The 25,186-nt window shown below is 38.1% G+C and overlaps 2 protein-coding genes across 2 annotated transcripts in view; one reads left to right on the top strand and one right to left on the bottom strand.

Annotated features, from left to right (window-relative positions):
- Positions 1-25,186, bottom strand: part of LOC146465159 (uncharacterized) — a 166,075-nt gene that overhangs the window by 80,243 nt on the left and 60,646 nt on the right. The window lies entirely within an intron of this gene.
- LOC146465164 (uncharacterized) lies at positions 6,738-24,854 on the top strand. Its single transcript, XM_085128870.1, has 11 exons — positions 6,738-6,891; positions 10,650-10,696; positions 13,167-13,271; positions 13,917-13,997; positions 15,017-15,146; positions 16,260-16,413; positions 17,006-17,098; positions 17,976-18,068; positions 20,131-20,585; positions 21,780-21,879; positions 22,442-24,854. Exons 1-11 carry the CDS (start codon positions 6,766-6,768, stop codon positions 22,576-22,578), a joined length of 1,521 nt encoding a protein of 506 aa, XP_084984996.1. The 5' UTR covers positions 6,738-6,765; the 3' UTR covers positions 22,579-24,854.

Here is a 25,186-nt window from a genome sequence, read left to right as displayed (position 1 = left end):
TGGATAAAGCGCTAAAAATAGCTTGGATCCAGCGAATAGCTGAACCCAGCGAAGCTGTGTGGAAATTAATACCAGAATACGCAACCATTCACTATTGTGGTTTTATTTTATTTGTCCCGGTCTATTTCACTGCTATTCACGTGCTGTGAATATTTATCATATTTACGTGAAGTCGTGCAAAAGGTAAAAAATGTACAACGAAGACTTGTCGTTGACAAGCAGGAGCAAACATTTATGTAATTTTACCTTTTGCACTACTTCACATAATCATAAATATTCAAAGCACGTGAATAGCAGAATTCAGAATTCGGTAACATAAGAAAAGTACAGAGGCTGAAAGAAACTTTAAAATGTTTGTTTTATTGGGTTAGTAAATTTTTGGCTCAGTTGATTTCGCGCACAAATCCTGCTGCAAATATAGTCCTTGAGAAAAGGTCAGATGTAAATTACAAAATATAATTTTAACACAAGAAGCCGTATTGTTCATAAGGTTATTTTTAAAGTAACCTTAATTTAAAATTCCTTAAAATAAATAAAGTCAGCAAGTGGTTCTTAGAGCATGTACTAGTGAAGTATAAACAGAATTAAAGGTTAGCGAGAAGCTGTTGAAACACATGCTATCGTTTAATTAAATAGTTTTCTACCTTTAACAAAAGCTGCATATTTGAAATTTCAGTAAAACCATTCATATTTTAAAGCTGATTGCTCAGCCGAAGAGAGTTAACACCAAAAAGCAAATTAACAGCTCTCGTGTTGACAAAACTTGAAAAGTGAAGGCTCGACTGTAATTAACTTATTCAATTTTGCTGAGGTGTCGAATTGAATAGGCACCGCACTGTTTTAAGTACAGTACTATTTGGCGAAATAGTATTTTAAGTAATGATAACAAGGCATAAACAAGTATTTCAGCGCGAATTCAACGATCCGAAAAGCGTGGGATTATCGCTTATTAAATGATGAAAACAAAGCAAAATTGGCAGGATCCCTTTACGGCTGAATGCGACTTTTAAAATGTAAATATAATGAAGCGACGTATTCATTGAAGTGAATCTGAAAAACGGGTCTGAAATGACCAAGGCGTCAACGTGCAGATTATTTGTAGAAACTATAATTCAACTCAAATGACAATTAAGGAGTCAAAGTTCCAAAACCTAAATTCCTTAATCTAAGCTAAATGCATACTTGACCTATTTTTATTCATTTCAACTTTCTCAACCGCACCAACACATAATTCGAGTTAACTTCGTCTGCAAGACGACGATAATAGAGATTCGATTTAGACGACGAATTAAATTCAATCGACTTGAAGATTAATTAACATGGGATGGTGAAACTCGGTGTGGAGAACCTACGACGATTCCAGATTCAAGAAAACGACTAATCGATATTACGTTAATGTATTTTCAAATTTATGCATTCGATGCGTCTGAACTACGACGTCTGAACTCACACGCTTTTCAGACATTTTATCCGTCTGCCCCAGTGATAAAACCTGTGGACGAATAGACCTTATCACGGTTTTCGATTCCATTTTGACGAGTAGGCAAACACGTGCTGAAATAACGGTGTTTGTATGGAAATCCGATGTAAAATAATTTTCATAAAACATCGCTTCTGAAAAATCCAATTCATGAATTTTTCAGAAGCGATGTTTTATGAATATTATTTGACGTCGGATCTCCATACAAACACTGTTATTTCAAGACGTGTTTGCCTACTCGTCAAAATGGCGTCGAAAACCGTGATAAGGCCTATTGAATTCCACGAACGGTTTTATACGTCGCTTTGCTGACAAATTTAATTTCTTGTATTAACTTCGTCTGCATTATATTCGACTGAAATGCGACGTATGAACTAGGCCTTAAATTCGCTGTTATTGCTTAAGTTCTCCTAACACTTGTCAAGTCTTCTTGTTGAAAAACTGGCATGATAGCAAAACTTGCAGTTGTGTACAATCCATCAGGGAAATATGACAAGGAATTCCAAAATCACTAGTTCTTAGTGGTCCCACCATGTCATCTTGTTGCTGAAGACCTGGATCATTTTCTTAATGAAAGTCTTCCTAGCTGAGCCAGATACACAACAAGCAGAAAAGAGAAGCTTTTTAAGCAGAAGTGGCTCCACAGACACAGGCCCTCATGACTCAATGAGGAAACTAGAAAATTAGTTGATTTTTTGTCGTTTTTAATCACATTTTCTAACCACTCCTATTACATGTAGGTCGGACACTAAGCGGAAAACGTTTTGAAACTTCCCTCGTCTGTTTCTTGTAGTTCTCGAACTAAATTGCTCGCAAAACCTTGAGACTGCTGTCATCTTTTGGAAGTCCATTTTCTCGATTGACGTGTCTCTTAATTAATGAGCTCATACCGCATACGCAAAACAAAACCCACACTACAAGCCAGCAACCTTTTTTCTTTGGAAAGTAAGCCATATCAGCAAAAGGAAATGATTTTTTTAAGACCTGAAAGGATATCTGCAGTAAAATATTATTAGGAAATATTGTTTAATATCATTTGCATGATAGACAGCTAACGAGGCAATCTATCATCATCATGGCTCATATACCGTGGCAGCTAAGCCAATCAAGTCCCTGGAATTGCATTAGACAATGATCCAGCTTTCGATAAAACCAATTATCTGTGGTTGAAAAAGAGATTCCAAACATTCCTTCGCCGTTCGTGCCATCGCTGTCACGTAAAGCGTTACTATAATTCGACGCAATCCCTCCATTACACTCTGTGTAAACAAACTAACTTTAAGCCAGTTAAGCTGACATTAACTTAACTCTTTTACTATCAATGACACGCACGAGTTATGTAGCCTGTGAACACAGATGTATTTTCGGCTGTTGCTTCTCTTAATCAAAACATGCAGAAATTACTGTCAAATTATGAAAACCGCCTATTGTTCTGTGACCAATCAGGCAAAATTAAACCACAAGAAAAAAAAAACACAAACCACAAAAAACAATTACCTTCACAGCTTGCAGTTTTCCCTCTCGAATCTGATTGGTTTTCTTTGTAAACACAATAAACATTCTAAAAATTTTCCTTGTGTTCACGGTTTTGCATAGTTTCACAGTAAAAGCAATCAGCCGCTATAACTGCACATTTGGTCGGACATTTGATAACAATTTGCACAGAACGTTCTCGTTTACGTCACAAATTTTCTCACCTCAACTAAAAGGAATCCGCTGACTAGAAGACCAACTGTTTTGAAGAGGCTTTTGTTAAGCATTCCAATCTGATTGCTCGCACAAGTGATGACGCCTTGTGACGCCTTCCAGCCTTCAGACAAATCCCTCATTCTCGTCCCCAGAGCCAGCGCGGCTTTTTCATTGGTTGGCAAGGCGACCGCTGACAAAAAGATCTGAGTGTAGAGTGAGAAAATCTGGGTACGAGATTACAATGCAATGGAAAATAGCCCAATTTCGATGCCTGAAACTGCGAGGCTCCGGGGAATAAACCAATATAAACTCAACAATTCATTCCCCAAAGCCTCGCAATGATGTTTATTGTTTGAGAGTGAATTTGAATTGCGTTCGACGTAAGTTCGACGTAGGAAGAACGCTTCCTAAAACAGATTTGAGTCGAGATTCTATGGGACTTGTCGTGGATGGGTCGATGGATCTTGAGACGCAAATCTGGCATCACCCGCAGATTTTTTTTGCAGGGGTGGATTGCATCACAAAGAGAGAGAGCCTGGGATCGAGATTAGCGTGGGCTTGTTGACATCGAACGCCCGGTTCAGACGCCGTACTTCACATAAGCCGAATCGAATTTAGACCGACCCAAATTATTAATCCTGGCTAAATTGATTCAGACGCTGCACTTAATTGAGCCGAAGTTAATACACTGAAGCATATTATGACCGAAAAAAATTGCAGATTTGTAATAATTTATACATTTGATTCGGCTCATGTGAAGTACGGCGTCTGATCATGAATCAATCAATCAAAGCCGGTCCAGAGCCGTTATTCCCGGCTGAGCCAGGCGGGAAAAACGGCTAAGCCGATCCGAATTAGATCGGTCGTTCTGAATTGATTCAGACGCCGTACTTCACATGAACTCAATTCATTGAATTCGATTCGGCTCATGTGAAGTACGGCGTCTGAACCGGGCGTAATCTACGATTGTTACTAGTATTTAGAAACGGAATTGTCGTTTCCAGAGCCTACAATCTTTTTGACAGCGGTTGGATGGTAGGAATAACTGTCGGTCTAGCCTGCGTACACGTTTCTGTGTCCCGGGTGACAAACTCTCCTACATCGTCAACCCCGCTTTACAGACACCTGTTTTCTTCGCACTGTCTATTTTTCATTGTAACAATAATGTGCTACTTGTAGACATTGTACCAGTTTCAAATAATGACAAAAATACAGTAGCAAAATAGTGTGATATGTTTGATCAGTCTGTCTTTCTTCCGGTGTTTGACCCCTGTACTGTAGTCCTTTAATAAAATTTTGTGCCTCCTATGCCTAGACAAAAGTTTTACTTCTTTGGCCAAATTGCTGCAGTCATTGCTTGTAGCCTTCTTCTTCTTTGACGTCCTTTGCTTGCCGCTAGTCCGAGACTATGATAAATGAGCATAAGGTTTCTTTTGTTTGAACTTCTTACAGTTATAGTTACTGTAGAGTTAAGAAATTAAACAATGTCTTCTTGCCTTAAAAATGTCTGCTTTAGTCTTTGTATCGATGAAACATGTGTCAGGCCCGTAGCAAGGCTAAAATAACTAGGGGGGCCGAGCAAAATGGTTAAACAAAACTACTCTTCCCCCCCCACCCCTCGGCCCGTCACCCCAAAAAACAGACAGATTACGGAGTTTAAGATGCAACGAGAACATAAAAAAAAGCAGTAGATTTAGTAAGCAAATCAATAACTTTGCACCTGCGTCACACTTTTTGGTGCATTTCTTTGCCGTTTTTTTTTTACGCGGACTACCACGTGTAATTTCCTAATTTCACGTTTGAAGGAGGACGTAAGCAAACGAGGGCAAAGTTTTCTTTCTCTTTTTAAATTTGGAATCGGGCAGTGAGAATCCGACTGCAGGAAAATTTTGCTCTTGAGAGGAAGTATTTTTGTGGCTTTCGACAACGCGCGAATACTAAATTGTTATAAACTAAGGGCATTTATATTGCTATCAATGAGCGGATGTCTTAAAAAACAAGTAGTTTATTTCAACAGCTTTCACGGTTTGAGATTGGTTGATTTGGATCCATTTTGGTTCTTATTTCCGATTCACAAGGTAGGAGTGCCTTCGTTGCCGTTGTATACAAAAACAAACTGTTAGCTAAAGAAACTGACAGGTAGTAAACAAATTATTAAAGGTTGTGAAAAGGCACTTGCAGCATCAGAGTTCTAGACTGATTGATCAGTGCACATTAATCTGTTTTAATTATCTTTTTTGGCACATTGTTTTTTAACTTCCAAAAATTCTGGGGGGGCTCAAGCCCCCCCTGCCCCTCCCCCTGCTACGGGCCTGTGTGTCCATGACGTCTCTTTCTGACACGGCCTGCTTACAAACACCCGGATAAATTAATAACAACACTTTTGTACTGTCCGAATCACCCCTGCATCGTTGAAAGTTCATCCACTCAAATGTCACTGTACTTGGCATACCATGGAGGACAAAAGAAGGACTTGACATCTATAAAGGCACATATCCGTAGCCGGATATTTTCAGGCATGGAGCAATGGAATCCACTTGATGGAGAAACTTTGACTTCGGACTCAGAAAGTGATGTAGTGGAAAGGGGAATCATTATGAACATCAATTGTGACTGAGATGCAGAAAATGAGTGAGTGAGTGAGTGAGTGAGTGAGTGAGTGAGTCAGTGAGTGAGTGAGTGAGTGAGTGAGTGAGTGAGTGAATGAATGAATGAATGAATGAATGAATGAATGAATGAATGAATGAATGAGTGAGTGAGTCAGTGAGTCAGTGAGTCAGTGAGTGAGTGAGAGTGAGTGAGTGAGTGAGTGAGTGAGTGAATGGATGGATGGATGGATGGATGGATGGATGGATGGATGGATGAATGAATGAATGAATGAATGAATGAATGAATGAATGAATGAAGAAAGGAGGGAAGGCCTAGGAAGGAAGGAAGGAAGGAAGGAAGGAAGGAAGGAAGGAAGGAAGGAAGGAAGGAAGGAACGAAGGAACGAAGGAACGAAGGAACGAAGGAAGGAACGAACGAACGAATGAACGTAAGCTTCTGTAAGGGACTAGTAGGTAGCATAAAAATGCGATCTATGGCATCGGTGTGATTTTCAGAAGTCTTGACCTACCTTACCTTCTTGACGGTCCCCAACGTTCCCAAATTCTTTCTTTTTTTTTATGGCCCTCCCCTCCGAAACCCCTTAAACTAAAAACGGACCTTCCCTAAAACCTCTGGTTTTGATGATGTTGTGAAGTCTAATATCAATTCAACAACTTATTTTTCTGCTACTATACTAACTTGTTGGGAAGAAAACCTAATTCTGGCCTTGTCCTGGTATTGGTACCCTTGTCTAAACGATACCATGAGGTTTTTGGAAAAATTAGCTAACCCCACCTTAGTATTTGCAATTGTCCGAAAGGAAAATGATAATGATAAATGCCCGGGAGGGGTGTGGGTGGTGTATGAGCTTTGTGAGACGTCTTATGTGGCATGTATGACGCAATTTTGAAGCGGGAGGGGACTGGAGGAGGACTAGGGGAAGTGGGACGTCTCATGTGGCATACATAACAGCATCACGTAAACGCGCGAAGCCCGAAACATCAAAAATGGCGGACAACCGCAGAGAAGAGTTTCCAAAGTGCTCTACGCTGTTTTTGTCTGAAGATGGCTCACCAATGCTCTTTTACATGACACCATCAGCTATGAAAACCAAGCTACGGCCACTGATACGCGTAAGAGATTCTTGAATGCCTTGTTATTCAGACAAACAAACAAGAATTGAACTTGGTTTGTCATATAGTAGCGTCAAGTTTACAAGTACGGTATTGAAGTTTTAACTAGTAGTAAACTAATTAGAGACACCTATGAGAAATAAGCCAAAGTTTAAATGTAACTTAAGCTTTCCTGGAACCTTACATGTATGTACATTTAGCGGTTTTACAAGCTTGTAGACCTAACAAGCTAGTATTAAAGAGCTTTGATCGATCTTGCGCGAACGAATCAAATACTCGGAGTTTTTTTAAAACTATTTTCATTTTATTTTGCCATATTTTACATCTATAAGCTTACCTTATACAGTTTTATGAAACAAAAATTTACAAACAAAGCAAAGCAAGGTAAAATGGCGACAAAGCTTAAAGGGAACAACAATGCTTATGAAAAATTAGGCTTTCCCTCAAGATTCAAGGTATCATTATCCCGCTAAATACATGTATAAATGTGGGTCAACACACAAAAAATCCACAATTACAACTGTTAAAGATTGATAATTATTTAAAAGGAGTTGTTTTAACTTTTTTGAAAGTAGCAAGGGATAAAGGTGTGACCGAGGCAGGTTCTGGTGTTGTTATTTGAACAACGAAACAGACTTGTAGCCACAATAGAATAGGCCTTATCACGGTTTTCGACGCCATTTTGACGAGTAGGCAAACACGTCTGAAATAACAGTGTTTGTATGGAAATCCGATGTCAAATAATTTTCATAAAACATCGCTTCTGAAAAATTCATGAATTGGAAACTTTTAGCATTAGTAAAAGGATTTTAAGAAAAAAAATTGGAGGGATGTAGCTGTGCTAGAAAGCGTCCAGTTGTGTTTTGAATTTTCCATACATTTGTCTGTACAGCGAACCAGATGGAACTGCTACTAAAAATAGTTCGCGGGAAAAAATACAGACAAATGTATGGAAAGTTCAAAACACGACTGGACGCTTTCTGGCACACCTACATCCCTCCAATTTTTTTTCTTAAAATCCTTTTACTAGTGCTAAAAGTTTCCAATTCATGAATTTTTCAGAAGCGATGTTTTATGAAAATTATTTGACATCGGATTCCCATACAAACACTGTAATTTCAGACGTGTTTGCCTACTCGTCAAAATGGCGTCGAAAACCGTGATAAGACCTATTTATTTAATATGCAGGAATTTACAAAAGCAAATAAAGAAGGGGTGATTGCAAGCAAATCCTAAGTGAAGTGATTCACCAACTTGAGGTTACTGGAGTTACTTTTCTTGACCAAATGGTTCTGAGCTTGTAAGTGCAGGTCTTGAACACTTGAACTACTGAATTAAACTAACTAACTGCACTTCTTTTATAAGGAATCGAACAATGGCAGGAAATTCTTATGATTTTGATGCAAGGAGTGGTAGTGTGACATAAAGGAAATTTGTGATGTAAATCCTGTGTGTAGGCTGATTTGATTAGCATAGGAAATAGTTTCTACAGAATGTAATCCTAAAACTATGACAAAATATTTGCAATGTCATGCATTTGTTAACCTGGTCACAAAGGCCTGCAGTGTGGTGATCGCGGGGTATCCAATAGGCGAAATTGATAATCAATGGCAATTAAGTATACTTATACCTCATTGACCTTTTTTGGTATCTTCCAGTGGCATATCAGACGAGTTTGGTTGAACCATGGTTCATATTTTGGTGAGATGCAATTGGGCCAAAATACCCATGGCGAGACCAAACAAGCCTGATATGTCGCTAAAGTGTACCAAAACGGTATGATTAGGTATTACCATACCCAAATTCACCTCAAAATCTGGACTGATTTTCTCTCCTTTTTTGTCCTATTATGAAATTTTTACAAACTTTAAAAAAAGGAAAGTGGCTGCATAGTACCTTGACAGAAAAACTCTAGCAAATGAAGAAAATTGTAGTTTTACTTCTTGTGCACTTAACCAGATGTTTTTTTTCCTCTTGCTCTCCTGTCCTTTCTGAAGGCTTTTAATAGCAGGCACATGGCAAATCATGTGCATATGTAAGAAGTTGAGAAAACTGTGTTCTACTTGCTTTGCCAATCGTACCAATCAATGAACAGTTTTTGTGTGACTGTTGATTAGCCATCGATTGCCCAATACCAATCAACTAATTTTATTGATTGATCAATTGGGTTTCTGATCACGATTGCCGTAGACTGGATACCCCAGCAGTGATGTAAGCATGTAGATAGCAAGTTTAAAACTAAGCCTTACACAAGAGAACTATTCTAATAACTTATATGCACAGGCAACTTCCTTTATTGCATGCTCCCTCGGGACTGCAACTTAGTGTCCTTAAGGTCATTTCCCTAAAATAGAACCTACACTCAGATTTTTTCTAAACTTTGCCCATGTGTGGTTCACTATATGTAAACTGCAAAAATGAAATAAAAAGAGGGGGTCACCATGCTTGTTCTTCAGCAACGAAGCATTGAAATATGGTAATTTCTGCATGCTTGGACAAAAAGGACTATAATAGAGCATTTGCCAAAAACAGGAATTATTTTCTGAAGGGAACAGTTAACCGCTCATTTCATAGAATTTTTTCCCTGTTCATAAATCATTTTCAATGTGAAATCTGTTTGAAAACCATCCCTAACCAGTACTACTGAGATATTCAACAAAATAATCTAACCTTACCTCTGAAGGTTGGCCAAAATGTCCATTAACTAGATATTAGGCGCAAAATTTGATATTTCTAACACTAGTATTTTCCTTAAATTTCACGGTAGTTGGCAAATGATATTGTGGTTAGAAATCTAAAAAGAGAAAATAGGTTCACCGGGTTGGTTTTACAGATATTTCACAAAGCAGTGGTAAATCGAGCTTCAAAACTGGTTTCTCCGCGAAGGTACTGGGGCGTGCCTTATGAAAACACCTTTGTTTCCACGCAAGATGCAAATTAAGAATTTTGTTGTTAGATACAAGTCAGATTGAGTGATACTCAGTAGTTAGCTAGAAATGAGCGTAATGTTTTATTTTGCCATTGTGCGCAGTAGAGTTGCGCATTGCAAAACAGGGGAATGACCTTAATAGTGAGAGTTCTTAAATAGCGGGAATTTATTTCAGTCAAATACATGTAATTTATTTTTTTGCTGGGGATTTAGCTGCCGTTCGTCTTATCAGAGTGTCTGTACAATAGCGAGGTGCCAGCAAGGTGATAGTTGACTGTATTTTACAATAAGTTTGTGATCTGTGGTGAGCAAATTTGTTTTCTTTTTCTTTCCATTTTACCTTAAGTAATATGTCGGGCTTTTACTTTCAATAGTCATCTCCTTCTTCCCAAAGAATCCTTCAAATTACCTTTTCATGGCAGCAGTTCTAGAAAGCCTCATTTATAGTTGTCTGATAAGCACAAACGCAAACATTTAAACCAGTATGTTGTGCTTTTGCTTATTTCAGAGACACTTTCATTCTTATCTCACAAGTTTGAACCTTACTTGACTAGTAGGAACTGGTATGAAATAAGCATAAACATGAACGCCAGAAAGTTAAAAGCACTGCTCATCTGAACAGTAATTTACACAGTTTTACTCAAGCCTACATTCAACTCACACAAGACAGTGTGAACCCTGCTTTTAAAGTTAACACCAATTCTTACCTGTCTTGTAATATGCACTGCATTTGAAAACCCTGACCTTTGATTGTTTTGGTTCTGAATATTTGTGCACAAAGTTTGTTCTTTGGTGATCTTTTGTTTTTTGTTTTGTTTTCCCATAATAGCATGGAGGAGGTGAACTTTCAAGCAAAGTGCTTTCAGACTCAATCAAGTAAGTGAATAGTTTATTACCAGCTGCACAGTGCACCCTAATGGCTTGAATTTTGTTTGTCACTTGTGGTCTTGTGTTGGCACAGTGGCAAGAGAGCTCCGCTTGCAAACCAATGTTGCCCAGCTCCAGTCTGTGACTCAGCAATATACCTTGTACACAGTATAGGAGGAGGTATTTGGGGGTTACTCAAAACTCAGGAAAAAACTGCAATACTACATCAAAAATTGACAAATACAGAACTGCATATTTTATAAATGCCAGGGTGTGTTTGGCTACATGTTTTTAATACTTGAATGCTATGAATACTTCCAAATTTAATTCTTCTACAGGTATTTGTCCAATGCACACATGTAGTTTAATGAAAAAAAAGTTGCGACAAGTAAACTTTCATACAAAAAATGTACAAAAATATTTCCATTCAAATAAAAACATAGTGCAAACATTGAACACTTTTGATTATCTACAATTAAGGGAAATGTTCAAATGCGGTAAATGCAATTTTAAGACTTTTACACTGTAGGACAAAATAATGGGGCTTACAAATTGAATGCCTATCCCTGCCGTGAGACTCCATTCGCAAGGATAACAAATTTACTTCTTCAAACTGCAAGTTCTGAATTCATTGGAGCAACATCGAAGATAAAATGTACATGTACAATCATGTAGGAGTTACTTTGTAATTAATACATCCTGTAGAGTGTTGTGTTTGAACTTACATGTAACTGCCTAAGCGGGAATGAATTCAGTCAATTCAAAATAATTTACAAAACAGACGTTGCATCCTCTCAGGGTGTTAGACCGAAAATTTTAAGAGAAAACCTCTAAAATGTACCAGGAAATTGGCTGAAAGTTTTTCAACCAAAGTTATTGTCTGAAAATTGTAGTCCAAACATTAATTCTTTTTTGTAGTTAAATTACAGTGTACCAAGTGTTTCCATGTCTCATAAGGGGATACTGCTCACAAGACAGCTGTATTCTCCAAGGGACAAACAACTGTTCTGTGACTTCCCATCTCACTATTATACCACAATACTGCACTTTAGGGTCAAAATTACTGAAATACTAGAATGGCCTGAAACTGAATATGTGCGATAAACTTCTGTCTCCCAAAAAATCACGTTGAGTCCTGAATGCTTTTCTCTGTGTTCTTTGGCTTTCGTTCTTTGACAAAGACCAACTTTTCAAACTTCCAGTTAAATCTTGGTAAAGAGGGCCTGTTCACAACCAGCTACATAAACATGTATAGGAGACTTGGCTTTGTATATTAAAATGGGGGTAATGGTTTCTAAAGAAACTGCAGAACTGTGTTGGGGGGAGTAGAGATGATTTCTCTGTTTATCAACAAAGTTGGGAACTAAAGGTAAATTGACCACTGTGCCATAAAGAGATTCAAGTACTGAAATTGCAAGCAAAATAGCCCTTTGTCAGAGCAAATTGTCAGAGTCAGAGCAAATATAAAAAAAATGATTTGCTCTGACAAAGGGCTAATGCTCAAATCTATTTTCCGTGATAAACCAAACATTTGTACAGTACATACATATTATTTTTATTATTTGCTGCCAATGTCTTGTTTTCATTAACAATGTAAAATACCGTATGAAGTTTTCGTGTCAAGACATGGAAACACATTAATGTATAATTTTACTGTATGATTAGACTCATTGTCAGATTACAGAATGTCCATATGGCTTGCAATAATATTTGGAAGACAATTGTACATTTTGATGAAGAGAACAAGACTTTTAAATTTTAAAGACATGTTTCGGCAACTCCTGCGCCATCGTCAGTTTACAGATGGAATTACAATGATGATCAATATATAGCGGAAAATTAGAATAACAATGGTATGATACAACAACTAATTACAAAAAAAGATTAAGATTTACATGAAACAACTGTTGATTTGGGGAGGGTTTCTCCCAGTGAATACGCATTGCCTCCTTGATTTTTAATTGTGTCCGTGTTGTTGCTTGATCTATGACAACGAACAAAGTGTCCGACAACTAGGTGAATCCTGTAGATGCTTAAAAATGTGAGAGGCCTTATCGGTATTTAAGTGCTCATTTATGCGCGTGCCTCTCACATTTTTTATCTTGTTTTGTTATCTTTGACATGGCCAAGTTATACTGGCTTAATTAATTTTATAATTTTTAATAAACATTATGAAGCCCTCTCACAAACAGATAGTGCTAAGCTCAAGGCTTGAGCGGGGATGAAGCTGAGAAAAACCTCAGCATGCTTATTAATAAACCCAACCAGCTCTTTTGGACTGGGAGACCTTTAAAATAAGCCTCAGGTATTTATATTCTGTTTGAATTTCAGCCAGTTATAAGATCTTTTTCAAGCAATGAAATTCGCCGGCAGCCAGCTCCCTAGCAACATCTCCCTGCTTGAGTCAGATACTGTCATTGTTGTGCTATGATTTTTAAATTCATCAAAATGTGAATTCCTTGAATTTTTAAATCATTAGGTTGGCAGACCCTACTGGTGGTGGTAATGTGTCTGGCTACCTTTCTACTGACTACATATTTGACAGCATAAAGCAGAATAAACTACAAGACATGGAAAAATATAGGTTTGTTCAATGCATCAAGTGTACATGTAGTAGCTGACATTTACATTTTGTTTTCTTTAACTTTTTAACTTTGCAAAACTTACATGTACACTAGTTAACAACAGCAACAAAAACACTTTATTTACCTTTTTTTTTTTTTACAAGTATTTACATGAAAGAAAAGCAAGGGTACTGGCAACCTGAAATAACCATTGGGCTAAGAATGCCAGGTTGCTAGTAAACAAATTATTAATTTTATGCTGGTTGAATCCTGTAAGATTCGCTGGGAGGTTCAAAGTCAGTGCATAAGTTTGAATTCTTGTCAATAAGCCCCCCCCCCCCCCCCCCATTTCTAGAGGTAACCTTAATTTTACTATAATGTTTTTTATAGACAAGACACAATGGGCCCTTTGCAGAAAACGGTCACATGGTACAAAAAAACACCTTGCTGGATGGCAAGCTACGCACTGGGACATCCAATGCAAAGAAAATTCAAATTTGACTGGATGAAGTCGCTTTGTTTTGGATGTCCCAGTGTGTAGCTTGCCATCCAGCAAAGTGCTTTTTGTACCATGTGACCGTTTTCTGCAAAGGGCCCATGTCCGTCTCTGAGAAGTAAAATCAATATAAAGTCATGTCTTGTTTGTTTATCTGTTCATTTTGAAGACTGAAGTCCTCCCCACGTGGTACCATCAAAATTTCAAAACCAGAGGGAAAAATTAGCTCGTTTACTAATAAAGTGTCAGGGTAAGTTCCAAAGAAGTCATCATTGCTCTTCATTTTAACTAATAGCTTACAGGGCAACTGAGGAAAGCCGTCCCCCTCAAGTAGGCAATTTCCATATAATGAGTAAGGTTTACAGTGTGTGAACTTTATGATCATGTTGGCAATCTGCATACATGTGTACATGTACATGTATGTGTTTGAAAGGTTAAGGTGCACTCAAGCCTAAGTGGCCCACACAGCCGGAGCTTAACCCACATTCTGAAGCATGAAACAACTGTTGGGATGCTAGTCCATTGTAGGATTACCTGGGGGAATCTTGACAGACAATGTGGAGCAACGTTTCTTGTCTGTAACAAAACAACACAGCAATACAGAGACCAACCTACAGTAGCCTTAAACCACTACGTCCTGATCTTCCAGCCATAACCCTCAGATCAAACATATGACACAATGACCACTGCAACACCGTGCCTCCAATGTATACACGTGTTGTACATAAGAACAAAAAGAGTCTGCAATCATACATCACATGTCACATAATTGTCCTAATGTGTCGGCCATGAGATACCAGAACCAGACTTGAAGTTAGTAAATTTATTGAGATAGGACATTCTGAAGGCCAAATTATTAACATATTATGGTGAATGAGACCTTCACCTTCACCTATCCACTTCATGCCATGTGGCACATAAGGCCTATGGTGAATGAGAATGAGGTATTATTTAAAGTGACACAGCCATACTCAGAAAAAAGGAAATCCAAGTGCTCCTATCAGAAGTCGAGCCTAAGACCTTCCGATCACTAGTTTGGATGCTCTAGCACTGAGCTACAGGAGACTCATGGGAGCTAAGGCCATTAAACTAGGTTCATGGGACAAACATCCTGCATACAGCTAGTAGTATGCAGGAGTGAGTTTCCATGGCTGTGTCCAAACCTTGGCCATTCATAATGAACATAGGTTGCCTTCTAAGAGTAAGCTTCACTGTAATACTGACTGCAGCAATAGTTTACCATATTGAAATGTCTTATTACTGTTTTAGCCCGGCTAGAGGTGGAAGACAACTTTATACTCATGATGAAGATTTGGCCCTCGTGTTATTTGTGAAAGAACATAAAGTTTTTCATCCCATTAGAGGAAACAATTTGTACAAGGAGGCAGCAAAAGCCAAGGTAGCATGTACAGAGTCAATCTTTATTGCTAAGCGGGGTGAGGTGGGGGTGCGCAATGAAGTTGTACGGGAAGGCTCCTCACCAAGTTCCAAATCCTCACCCATTTTATAGAAAAATTGAAGTGCTGTGAAATATATGACCTACAAAATCACAAACTTTCATCTAAAAAGGTACATTGTACACTTACCTATTTTTTTATTGTGAGGCTTAAAATTAATTCCAAGACTTAGCCTATGTGACTTTTTCCCGATCTCAGCAAATTGAATTATAATTGGTGGAAGCAATAGAAAAAGTCATAAGTTGCACTGTAATAATATTTCTATTGAAATTTCAACCTCAAGGGTGGAACTTTTCTGGAACGCTGAATATGGTCATGTTGCATTCTGTCAACATTCATCTTTTCTTCACAAATATGTATATTTAACAATATTATCCAGTGAAATTGGCCGGAATATCACCTGATATTTAGCCCACAAGGGCGTGCATGTAGGTCAAGTTGGCTAAAATCAGAAGATATTATGCAAGGTTGAATAGAATAACTATTGTTTTATTATTCAACACATTGATAACAAAAACACAGTTTTATTACAGAAAGGGTTTTCCCATATGAAGTCACAAAAATATTAATTTCCCCGTGACACACAAAATTACTTTATGGCAGAATAATTCTGTTGACTTTGGACAATGAATACAGTATTCAGTGATCTGTGACCATACATGTATTTGAGCAGTGTTAAAATGTGTTGACTGATAATCTCTGATACAGGTAAATTTATTGTGCCTGGGAGAAGAATATAACAAAAAAATACCGTCTCCAGCTTTTCTTTGTTGTCAACATGTTAAACAACAAAACATTTGTCCCTCTCAATCTTGTAGAATATCACCTGATTTTTACATTGTAGCCAACTAAGGTATCAGGCAATATGCCACATGATTTTACAGGATAAATGTTGAATAAATTATACTTTGTCAAAAGAAAAGAAAAATTGTAAATGATGAGATCCACTTAATTTTGCAACCAGTGCAAGTTATATGTATGCTAAATTATGTTGGTTTGTCATTTGAAGTTTTTTGTATTTAATGTTTGTTGTTTTTGTTAACATTATTTTGTAGGTTACCACTCATACATGGCAGTCAATGAGAGATCATTATTTAAAAGTCTTGCATAACCGTAAAAAACCAAGAGATTTTAATAAGCTGTTATTTAACTCTGAGAAAGTTAAACCAGCAGTAGATCTCAAGGAGAAAGTGCTTAATGGAGAAGCTGGTAAGTAAGTTTGCTATTATGAATCAGGTTGTTATGTTTAAAGTCTTTTAAACGAAAACAGCTCCAGGTATCCACTCAAAGGAACCTGAGTAACATGTATGGCGACCTTACCATCACAATCAGTGGACGAAGGTTGTCACTGCCCAGCATCAGGTTGACGTTTAAGGTGGTTCCTTTGAAAAAGAAGATGTGATTCTTTCTTTTAAACTGTGCATAATTATTTATTGCATCTGGTACATTCAAAGAAAATAAAAAAGGGGGTGGGTCCCCATGCCAATGCCAAGCAAAACTTGAGCAGCTGCTTGCTTAGCTCCTAACAATGGACTTTAATGATGACTCCAACTGAATATGAAAATGGAAAATGTTTTCCATTTGTGCTCATCTTTGTTAGTGAACTTATGCACACAGTTATGCATAACGGCGCTTTATAAATGTATCCGGAGCTGTGCACACTTCGCTAAGACTTTGAAAAAGGAGTTTGAGTCACATTACGTATGAATGAAGTTTTCTTTGCATTCATTTACCGTATTTATTTGATTAACCTCATAATAATAATTTATTATACTGATACATTTATGGCACCTGCTTCCAGGTCAATCAAGGAAAACAGCATCACAAAGGACAAGTCCCAGCAAGAAAATTGTTGCTGGCAATAAAGATTCAGTAGAACAGGATACAGTTTCTGGTAAGAAGTGCATGTATCCTCTTGATTTTGCCTAAAATTTTTGGATCATATGTACAACAGGGCCATGTTGTTTGAAAGCCGATTAACGCTAAACCACAGTTAAAAGTTAACCAAGGTTTTCATCTCACTCATTAAAAATGATTTTAAATGCTCATTTTAAGCTATTGGTAAAGAAAAGTCTGAGGCAAAACTAAGGACTAATCCTTATGGATTAGTAAATATACCCGAATCCAAGTTCACGTTAACCCAGGATTAGCTTAATTGGCCTTGAACAACAGGGCCCAGGTGGCCACAGTTCACATGTCAACTGGTGTGAAGGTCAAGAGTTGACCAATATTATTGTCAGTTCAGTATTGATTAAGAGTAGATCCACTGATGTGGCTGACACTCACCCCAATAAATCTCTTGGCTGTTTGTTAGTTGGTGGGGAGTCAGTCTGTGTGTTAAACCCATTCTTGACCGTTATGTCTGCCAACATGTTGGTCAAGTATCAGCAAAGTGTTGGCCAAGTTTTGACAGACATGTCATCATCTGAGTGTTGATCAGCAAGCTATCATCTGGCTGTGTCAGTATCAACTGACCCATGTCAGTATCACTGACACATATGAGTATCGACTGATACATATCAGTATCAACTGTGTTTTGTGTTGTTGATGCAAAATAAATATCCCTAGTTTTTTTATTCTCTAAATATGTCTTCTCTTCCTGAAAATGTTGGGAAAATAATAAGCGCCCACCTCGAATAAGTTCCCACTCTCATTGGCCCAAAATTAAATAAGCGCCCAGGGCAGTTACGGTAAACAAACAATGACTAAAAAGTTCTTGAGTTTTCTTCATATTAATTTTATTCTGATACCTGTATGGTACCTGCTTCCAGGTCAATCAAGGAAAACGGCATCACAAAGGCCAAGTCCCAACAAGAAAATTGTTGCTGGCAATAAAGATTCAGTAGAACAGGATACAGTTTCTGGTAAGAAGTCCATGTATCCTTTTGATTTTACCTCAAATTTCTGAATCATATGTGCAACAGGACCGGGTTGTTTGAAAGCCAATTAACGCTAAATCACAGTTAAAAGTTAACCGAGGTTTTCATCTCACTCATTAAAAATGATTTTAAATGCTCATTTTAAGCTAATGGTAAAGGAAAGTCTGAGGCAAAACTAAGGGACAAAAATCTTTTAGACTAATCCTTACAGATTAGTAAATATACCTTAATCGGCCTTGAACAACTGGGCCCAGGTGGCCACAGTTCACATGTCAACTGGTGTGTTGGTCAAGAGTTGACTAATATTGTTGTCAGTTGAGTATTGATTAAGAGTAGATCCACTGATGTGGCTGATGCTCACCTCAATAAATCTCTTGGCTGTTTGTTAGTTAGTCGGGAGTCAGTCAGCGTGTTAGCCCATTCTTGACTGTTATGTCTGCCAACATGTTGCTCACGCATTAGCAAAGTATTGGCCAAGTTTTGACAGACATGTCCTCATCTGAGTGTTGATCAGCAAGTTACATGTATCAGCTGGCCGTATCAGTATCAACTGACACATGGGTTGTTCAGTGAAGTGTCAGCCATGTGTTTACCAATTTGCCAGATGAGTTTGATCTAACATATCTGGCACTAGGATCCACCAAGACTGTTTATGTATAATATGTGGTGTATTGGTTGATGTATTGGCCTTTAATGGATCAACACCTATCTGAAAGCCAACTGAAAAACCAACATACAAATTTTGGGAGAGAACACAGGTCACATGACTAAAGCTGAGAGTTGGCTTGAGCTATTGAAAAAGTTCATTTTTACCATCCCAGCTGATATGCTAGTATTCAGGTGACAAGTTTGAATTTTGTAGCAAGTCAACACCTTTGAGTCTTATAAAAGGGTCTTTGTAGTTGGAGTTTTGATCATGTTCATTGCACACAGCTGTTCTACATGCGGCAACTGATAACTTGGCTGGTTTCTTGGTTGATAAGCGGCCAACAATTCAACTTGTAATAAGCAAGTCTTGGCACGTGTCGACCAATAGGTTGTTGAGACTTGGCTGTGTGTTGGTCTGCCATTGGCTGACTATCTACCGAGAATAAATAAAATTGTGAGACACCATTGTAGTGTGTGCGCAACTTAAGCGAAAAGAAAGCCTGAAAAAAAAACTGGCTTCAGAGCAATTTAAACACATGACCTCTATGATACCGTTGCAGTACATGTGCTTTTTATAAAGGTTGCCTACAAAGAAGTTAGGAAATACGTAAGTTAGCAAAGACAGAAATGATGGATCAGAGAATTAACTCTGCTGTGAATGTCACAGTGCTAAAGTGAACCCATGAATTCCCTTCTGAGTGTTAGCTCTAGTGAGGAAGTGGGGGACCACAAAAGTCAAAGAAAAACTCTTCAACCTCGGCGAGATCTAGAATCGAACCCACAACCTCCAGATTTGATCAACCGTTGCTCTATCATGTGAGCTACAAGGCCAGATGGGATCAGGCCGTTGGTGGTTATGGTAGTTATTACAGTATGAGATTGTGAATGCCGAGGGTACAATGAATGTTCAGTGCTACTAGTACTAATGACACAAATGATAGATCTGCAGGGTATGGTAAAGTGCTAAAGTGAACCCACAGCATTTGTTAGAAAAGGGCTTAACTGTGATGTGATAAATTTTACAAATTCTTTTAATATTTGTTTTTTTTTTTTACTATTAATGAAACAAAGCCACCACCACCACTTCATCCTTAATGCCCATCACTGGGGCCGGTGGGGGCGGGGGAGGGGGGTAAAAATCACACAAAAATAGCTATTCAAAAAAGCTGTCCAAAATAAACAAAGAAAAACAAATTTACATGTCATATACGTAGAATTAATAATTAGATGTATTAAGATAAATTATAATTATTTCGGGCAGTAATACAAATGTTACTTTTAGTTGTATTTCTTAATGCATGATTATGTGGATATCTGAAAAATCCATGTTGCAATAACTGCACCGTATGTTACATAAAAGTACACATAACATGTTACCTATACTGCTTTTCTTTTAAAGATAATTTGCCACATGTTAAAAGTGGTGATAGCGCCGATGATGAAAGCAGTGCTGGCGAAGATGTAGATTATGACAAGTTGTTTGATGAAAATCTTCTCCGACTAGCTGCGGAATCCAAAGCCCAAAAGGATCGCAAAAAAGTTGATAACGAGGGTACAGGGAAAATAAGTGCCAGTGATGAGAACAAAGTGTCATCAAGCCAAGATGTTCAAAATCAAAAGACAGTAAGAACAAGAAGACAGAAGCCAATGGATCAACAAGAAGATTTAAACGACTTTGATGGCGAAGTAAGTGCAAGAGAAGGTTTAAAGAGACCTTCAGCTGGTGAAGATGGAGATAAGAGGCCTTTAGCCAAAAGGACCAAAGCTAATTTGCCGTCAAAACCCGATGAAAAAGAGCCTCAAATGAATGGGAAGATTAGAACGCCTTATCAGGAATTCAAGTTAAACATCCAGGTATACATAATTTACATACATGGATGTTATTTTATTACTCCTTAAAGAGGGTTTTGTATCCCTGAGGGAATTGTAAATCTGATGGAGTGAAGCTGAAAATAATTGTTTCAGGTTCGATTTAAACTGACTTTTGTTCTTCGCCAAATTTGAATTGGCATCGAGAACTAAACTCGCAGTTCTGTTTCAAATTCTGTGTAACGGTTGAAACACGTTTTAGAGAAGTGCAGATTGACAAGATTCTTGTATCAAGAAAGCATGCTTCTTGCACAATGCTGCCTGACATCACGTCTGCAATTTCTGCATAGATGTAAGCTAAATTCACTGCTGTCACTAATTTAAGCACTTGGACTGGCAGAAAAAGGAAGTTGCTTTGATAGTACACAGGCCTTGTTTTTGGTATCTTTAGAAAGATCCTCTAGGATCTTTGAAGACTTGCATATAGATCTCAAGGATCTTAATATCTAATCATGGATAATCTTGTTAAATTGCTTGAAGTTCTTGCAATGCCAACGTCTTGCAAAGATCTCACAGGATCTTTAAGGATATTGCACAGATCTCGAAGAATCTTGGTATTCTGATCGTGTAGGAGCTTGCGTAGGATCAACCAAGAATCCTGTAAGATTTTACATGGTTCTACAAAATTCTGTACGTATCCTCTGTAGTTATAGCTGTGAGCCGGAGCAGACGCCTTCTGTTTTCCGGCTTTTGTTTCACCTGCGGTGGGTGAAACAAAAATCGGAAAAGGTGTCTGCACTCACACGCTGCAACGGGATCCTGTAAAGAATTTTACCAGGGGATGTAGCTCTCCCCTCAGCCCTAGCTTACAGCCTTGAAATGGTGAAAGACTGATACTTCAAATTCATTGTAGTACCGGTAAAAATGTATACCAAAAGTATCAACTACTAAAGAATGAGGAGCAGTGTGGTAACCAAACAATTGCTGGAGGTTACATGTAAATTTATGTGAATGTAAATAACAAATAGAAAACTTAAAACTTGCAGTTAATCAAAAGCAAAACGAATTCAATATTTTGTGCGACGGGTGTGTGGGGTTATGGAGAGAGGAATTGAACAGGTTTAAAAAAAATTTAACAGATGTCACAAGTTAATGATTAAGGAGTAGTGGACGAATAATGGAACTTTTTTTGTTGTATTTGAGTGTTGTATAACAGTTTTTTTAATTGATAATTCACAGAGACTGGCATCCCAGTGGACAGTGCCAAAGACTATCCATGCATTGCTTGTCACCTCAGGCAAGTTAGATGCTGCAGAAAGATATCTACAAAATGGCTCAGGTTGGCTTTTATTTTTCTTCTTTCATCATTAGCGAGTCTAACTGTTTTGCAAAACTCTGGCCAGGGCTTTGCAGTTATTTCTCAGATGTTGGAACTTTTGAAATCTCCATAACATTTTGTCCTCTTTCTCCTCCTCCTCCTCCTCCTCCTTCTTCTTCTTCTTCTTCTTCTTCTTCTTCTTCTTCTTCTTCTTCTTCTTCTTCTTCTTCTTCTTCTTCTTCTTCTTCTTCTTCTTCTTCTTCTTCTTCTTCTTCTTCTTCTTCTTCTTCCTTCTCCTCCTCCTCCTTCTTCTTCTTCTTCTTCTTCTTCTTCTTCTTCTTCTTCTTCTTCTTCTTCTTCTTCTTCTTCTTCTTCTTCTTCTTCTTCTTCTTCTTCTTCTTCTTCTTCGTCTTCCTTCTCCTCCTCCTCCTCCTTCTTCTTCTTCTTTGTACCGTTACTTGCCAGTACGTCTGCTACTCAGAGACACTGTACATACCAAGTTAAATGACAAAGAGAAATAGTTATTGGATTATTGTGTGAGACTTTGTCAAACGTCATTTGTTTTTGTTCTTTCTTGAATTAGCTGGTAAAGAACAGTGGAGCGTGGAGGAAGACAAGATACTGCTAAGTAAAAACAAAGACGCAATTTCATGTGTGGCAAAGACAAAGGGGCTACAGTCTGTTGTGGACAGAATGAACTTCATGGAAGGAATCAATTAATGGTCGATCCCTTTTGTATATGTGTTTACATAAACTTGAAGAAGTGAAAAGGAAACAGCCTTGGTGACAATTTGGTTTTGTACTTTCCAAGGGGATTGGTCACCCACGAGACTACTCGGTAGTACAGTTATTATTTTATTATATAGCTGAAGTGGTTTGCGCCCAAAAAAGCATTTTCATGCCTCCCTCTACGCCCACTATCTCGAAAATTAAGTTGAAACAAAAATAAATTCGAGAAAGCGGGGACTCTTGGTAGTCAGTGGAAAAAGCACTGTAAAATTACTGTTCGAGATAACCAATGCTCCAGGTAACAGGAGTCTGCTTTGGCCTTCTAACATTACCTGCCATCTAAAACTTTGCAGTGTACGTAAATGGCAACAAAAGTGAAGTCATCCTGAAACATTGCAGTATGCCACTTGCATTCAGAGATCACGTGACCTTGTTTTTTTGCTGGAATGAAAGTTGTGATATTTTGTCTTCAGCAAATGATTAGCGGTTAGTTTGCTACACATGTAATAACGCTTCGCTTTGAAAATGTGCAGTGTGGAAATATTGGTATTTTGTATCTGGTCACGTGATCAAAATGACTTTCTTTTTAATGCATGATGCATGAACAACATCTTTTCGCAATCAAAAGTTTGAAGTGTGTTTTGATATTACTCACAAAAAATAAGCATAATTGAAAAAAGTTTACCAAGGCAACAGTTAGTTAAAGTTTTGGAAGTATTGTTGGAAGACAAAGTTACGCCTTCCAGCATGGCACAAGGGGCCTATTAATAAAGCTTTAAGTGGGAAAGAAAAAATTGTTGAAGGTTTTTTTAACACACAAAAAACTAAATTAAAAACCGATCGTTCGACACTTTAACCTACCTAATCATTCTTACATTGCAGTCTGTGGCATTTCTCTACAACATGGTAAAAACGAAAGCCACAAAAGTTTGGAACAAAAATGCGTCTTCCAAACAGGCACTCTTTTATACGGAATCAACGGACACTTTTCATTCGACTAATTTATTCCAATAGCGTAGCTCCATTGATCGCGATATGAACCGCATACAACCCACAATTCCTTGATTCGCTCTGACCAAGGGCTACCACTCGAAACGTCAGCACTCGAATCTCTTTACGGTGGCCAATTAACCTTTAGTTATCAACTCTGTCGATAAACCAAACATTCGTTTCTACTCCCCACCGACGCAGCACCGGACTTTCTTTAGAAACTGACCCTCTTGTCCTTGTTGATGTTGCGGTCACCAACTCAAGACAAAAGACTGCAGAGGAAGTGAATCGAAGCACAATAGCTGACCCATCTTGCTCTTAATAACCTCGTAAATATGTTTCTGTAAACGATGACAAACCATAGCTGTAACACTCGGAACAGCGATAATCTTCACCAACCTCAATGACGCACTACCCTAGGACAAAATTTCTTTTAATTTCGGAGAATAACAATATGGAACTCACTGTCTCCCGGAAAACGCTGCTTCAAAAGTTTTCCGATCATTTGATGAACGTAACTTAAAGGACAACCTGCTCAGCAGTTGGTTGAACAATTATACTATTAATATCATGTATTATTAAAAGAATCTTGGTTGGGGGAAGTAGCCGGTTCTCTTTAACAACGATGAAACTACTTTTTCAGCGACTCTCCATGTCTCCATTAATGTTCTTTAAGACTTACACTAGGTCAGCTCGCTCTACTTTACACTCAATTCTGCGCTAAACAAGGTAGCACCATTTTTATACTGGCCAGACTTACCACCTGCTGCTCAACACAGATTAAAGCTTACGTAAGTTGGTTATGCACCACAAACATTTCGAGTTATTCAATGTCAAACTGAGATTTCCAAAGCAGCCTAAAGGGAGAGAAGAAAGAAACGAACGAAAGCAGACTTTTGAAGAGCAAGTTTGACTTCGCTTCTTGTTTTCCCGCCTTCGCGGTGTTGGCGCGAAGGTCATGTGTGGGTTCGGAAGTCCCGACGCTAACTTCAAAATTCCGATTGTTTCCGAAGATTTCAAAGCATTTAGTAATCGCTAGGGCGATTGTAACAGAGAGTAAATAATCTTCCTCTTTGAATCTTCGTTGTACCTAGTATGCTTGTGTCACTAACTGAAAAAAAAAATACAGTCATTGAGGATTCAGTTTTCTCATCTTTTTTCGTAACGTTCGCTCGATGTTTGCTGTTCGTCGCCAAACCATTCCCAGAAGTTTGTGCCCCATATTTGACTGTATGGTGATTGCAACTAACCTTTTATTATTTCTGGCTGCTAATGATGCATTCTTCATATCATTCCTTGCAGCAAAAACTCGAAGTTGAAAAGGACAAACTAGCAGCGGACCTTGACTCTGCTCGGGAACTATCTCACCAGGTTATTGCTGATAAAGCCCAACTGCTCGCTGAGAAATCGTTGTTGGTTCAGAAGCTTGCTGAACAAACCAAACTCACTAACTTGCTAAATGTGCAGCTCAGAAAGTAAGAGTTTTGTCTTGTCTTTGTCATTTTGTTCGTCGAAACAACAATCTGCTCTATAAAAATACAGCTAAAATTCCGTGGACGAACATTCATTGAATATTTGTATTTATTTCTTTCAGCCTGTCGGGAAGCAC

The sequence above is a fragment of the Pavona decussata genome, unplaced genomic scaffold (assembly GCF_977016875.1).
Source record: "Pavona decussata unplaced genomic scaffold, jaPavDecu1.1 SCAFFOLD_156, whole genome shotgun sequence".
NCBI classification, from domain to species: Eukaryota; Metazoa; Cnidaria; class Anthozoa; order Scleractinia; family Agariciidae; genus Pavona; species Pavona decussata.
The sequence above is the reverse complement of the archived record's forward strand: the minus strand, read 5'-3'. Positions and strand labels throughout refer to the sequence as shown.

Bases quoted from the DNA above. Each gene is read 5' to 3' on its own strand.
- LOC146465164 (XM_085128870.1), top strand. From the start codon at position 6,766: ATGGCGGACAACCGCAGAGAAGAGTTTCCAAAGTGCTCTACGCTGTTT. The intron at 15,147-16,259 runs GTAGCATGTACA...ATTATTTTGTAG, and splicing joins AGGAGGCAGCAAAAGCCAAG to GTTACCACTCATACATGGCA. The intron at 21,880-22,441 runs GTTGGCTTTTAT...TTCTTGAATTAG, and splicing joins ATATCTACAAAATGGCTCAG to CTGGTAAAGAACAGTGGAGC.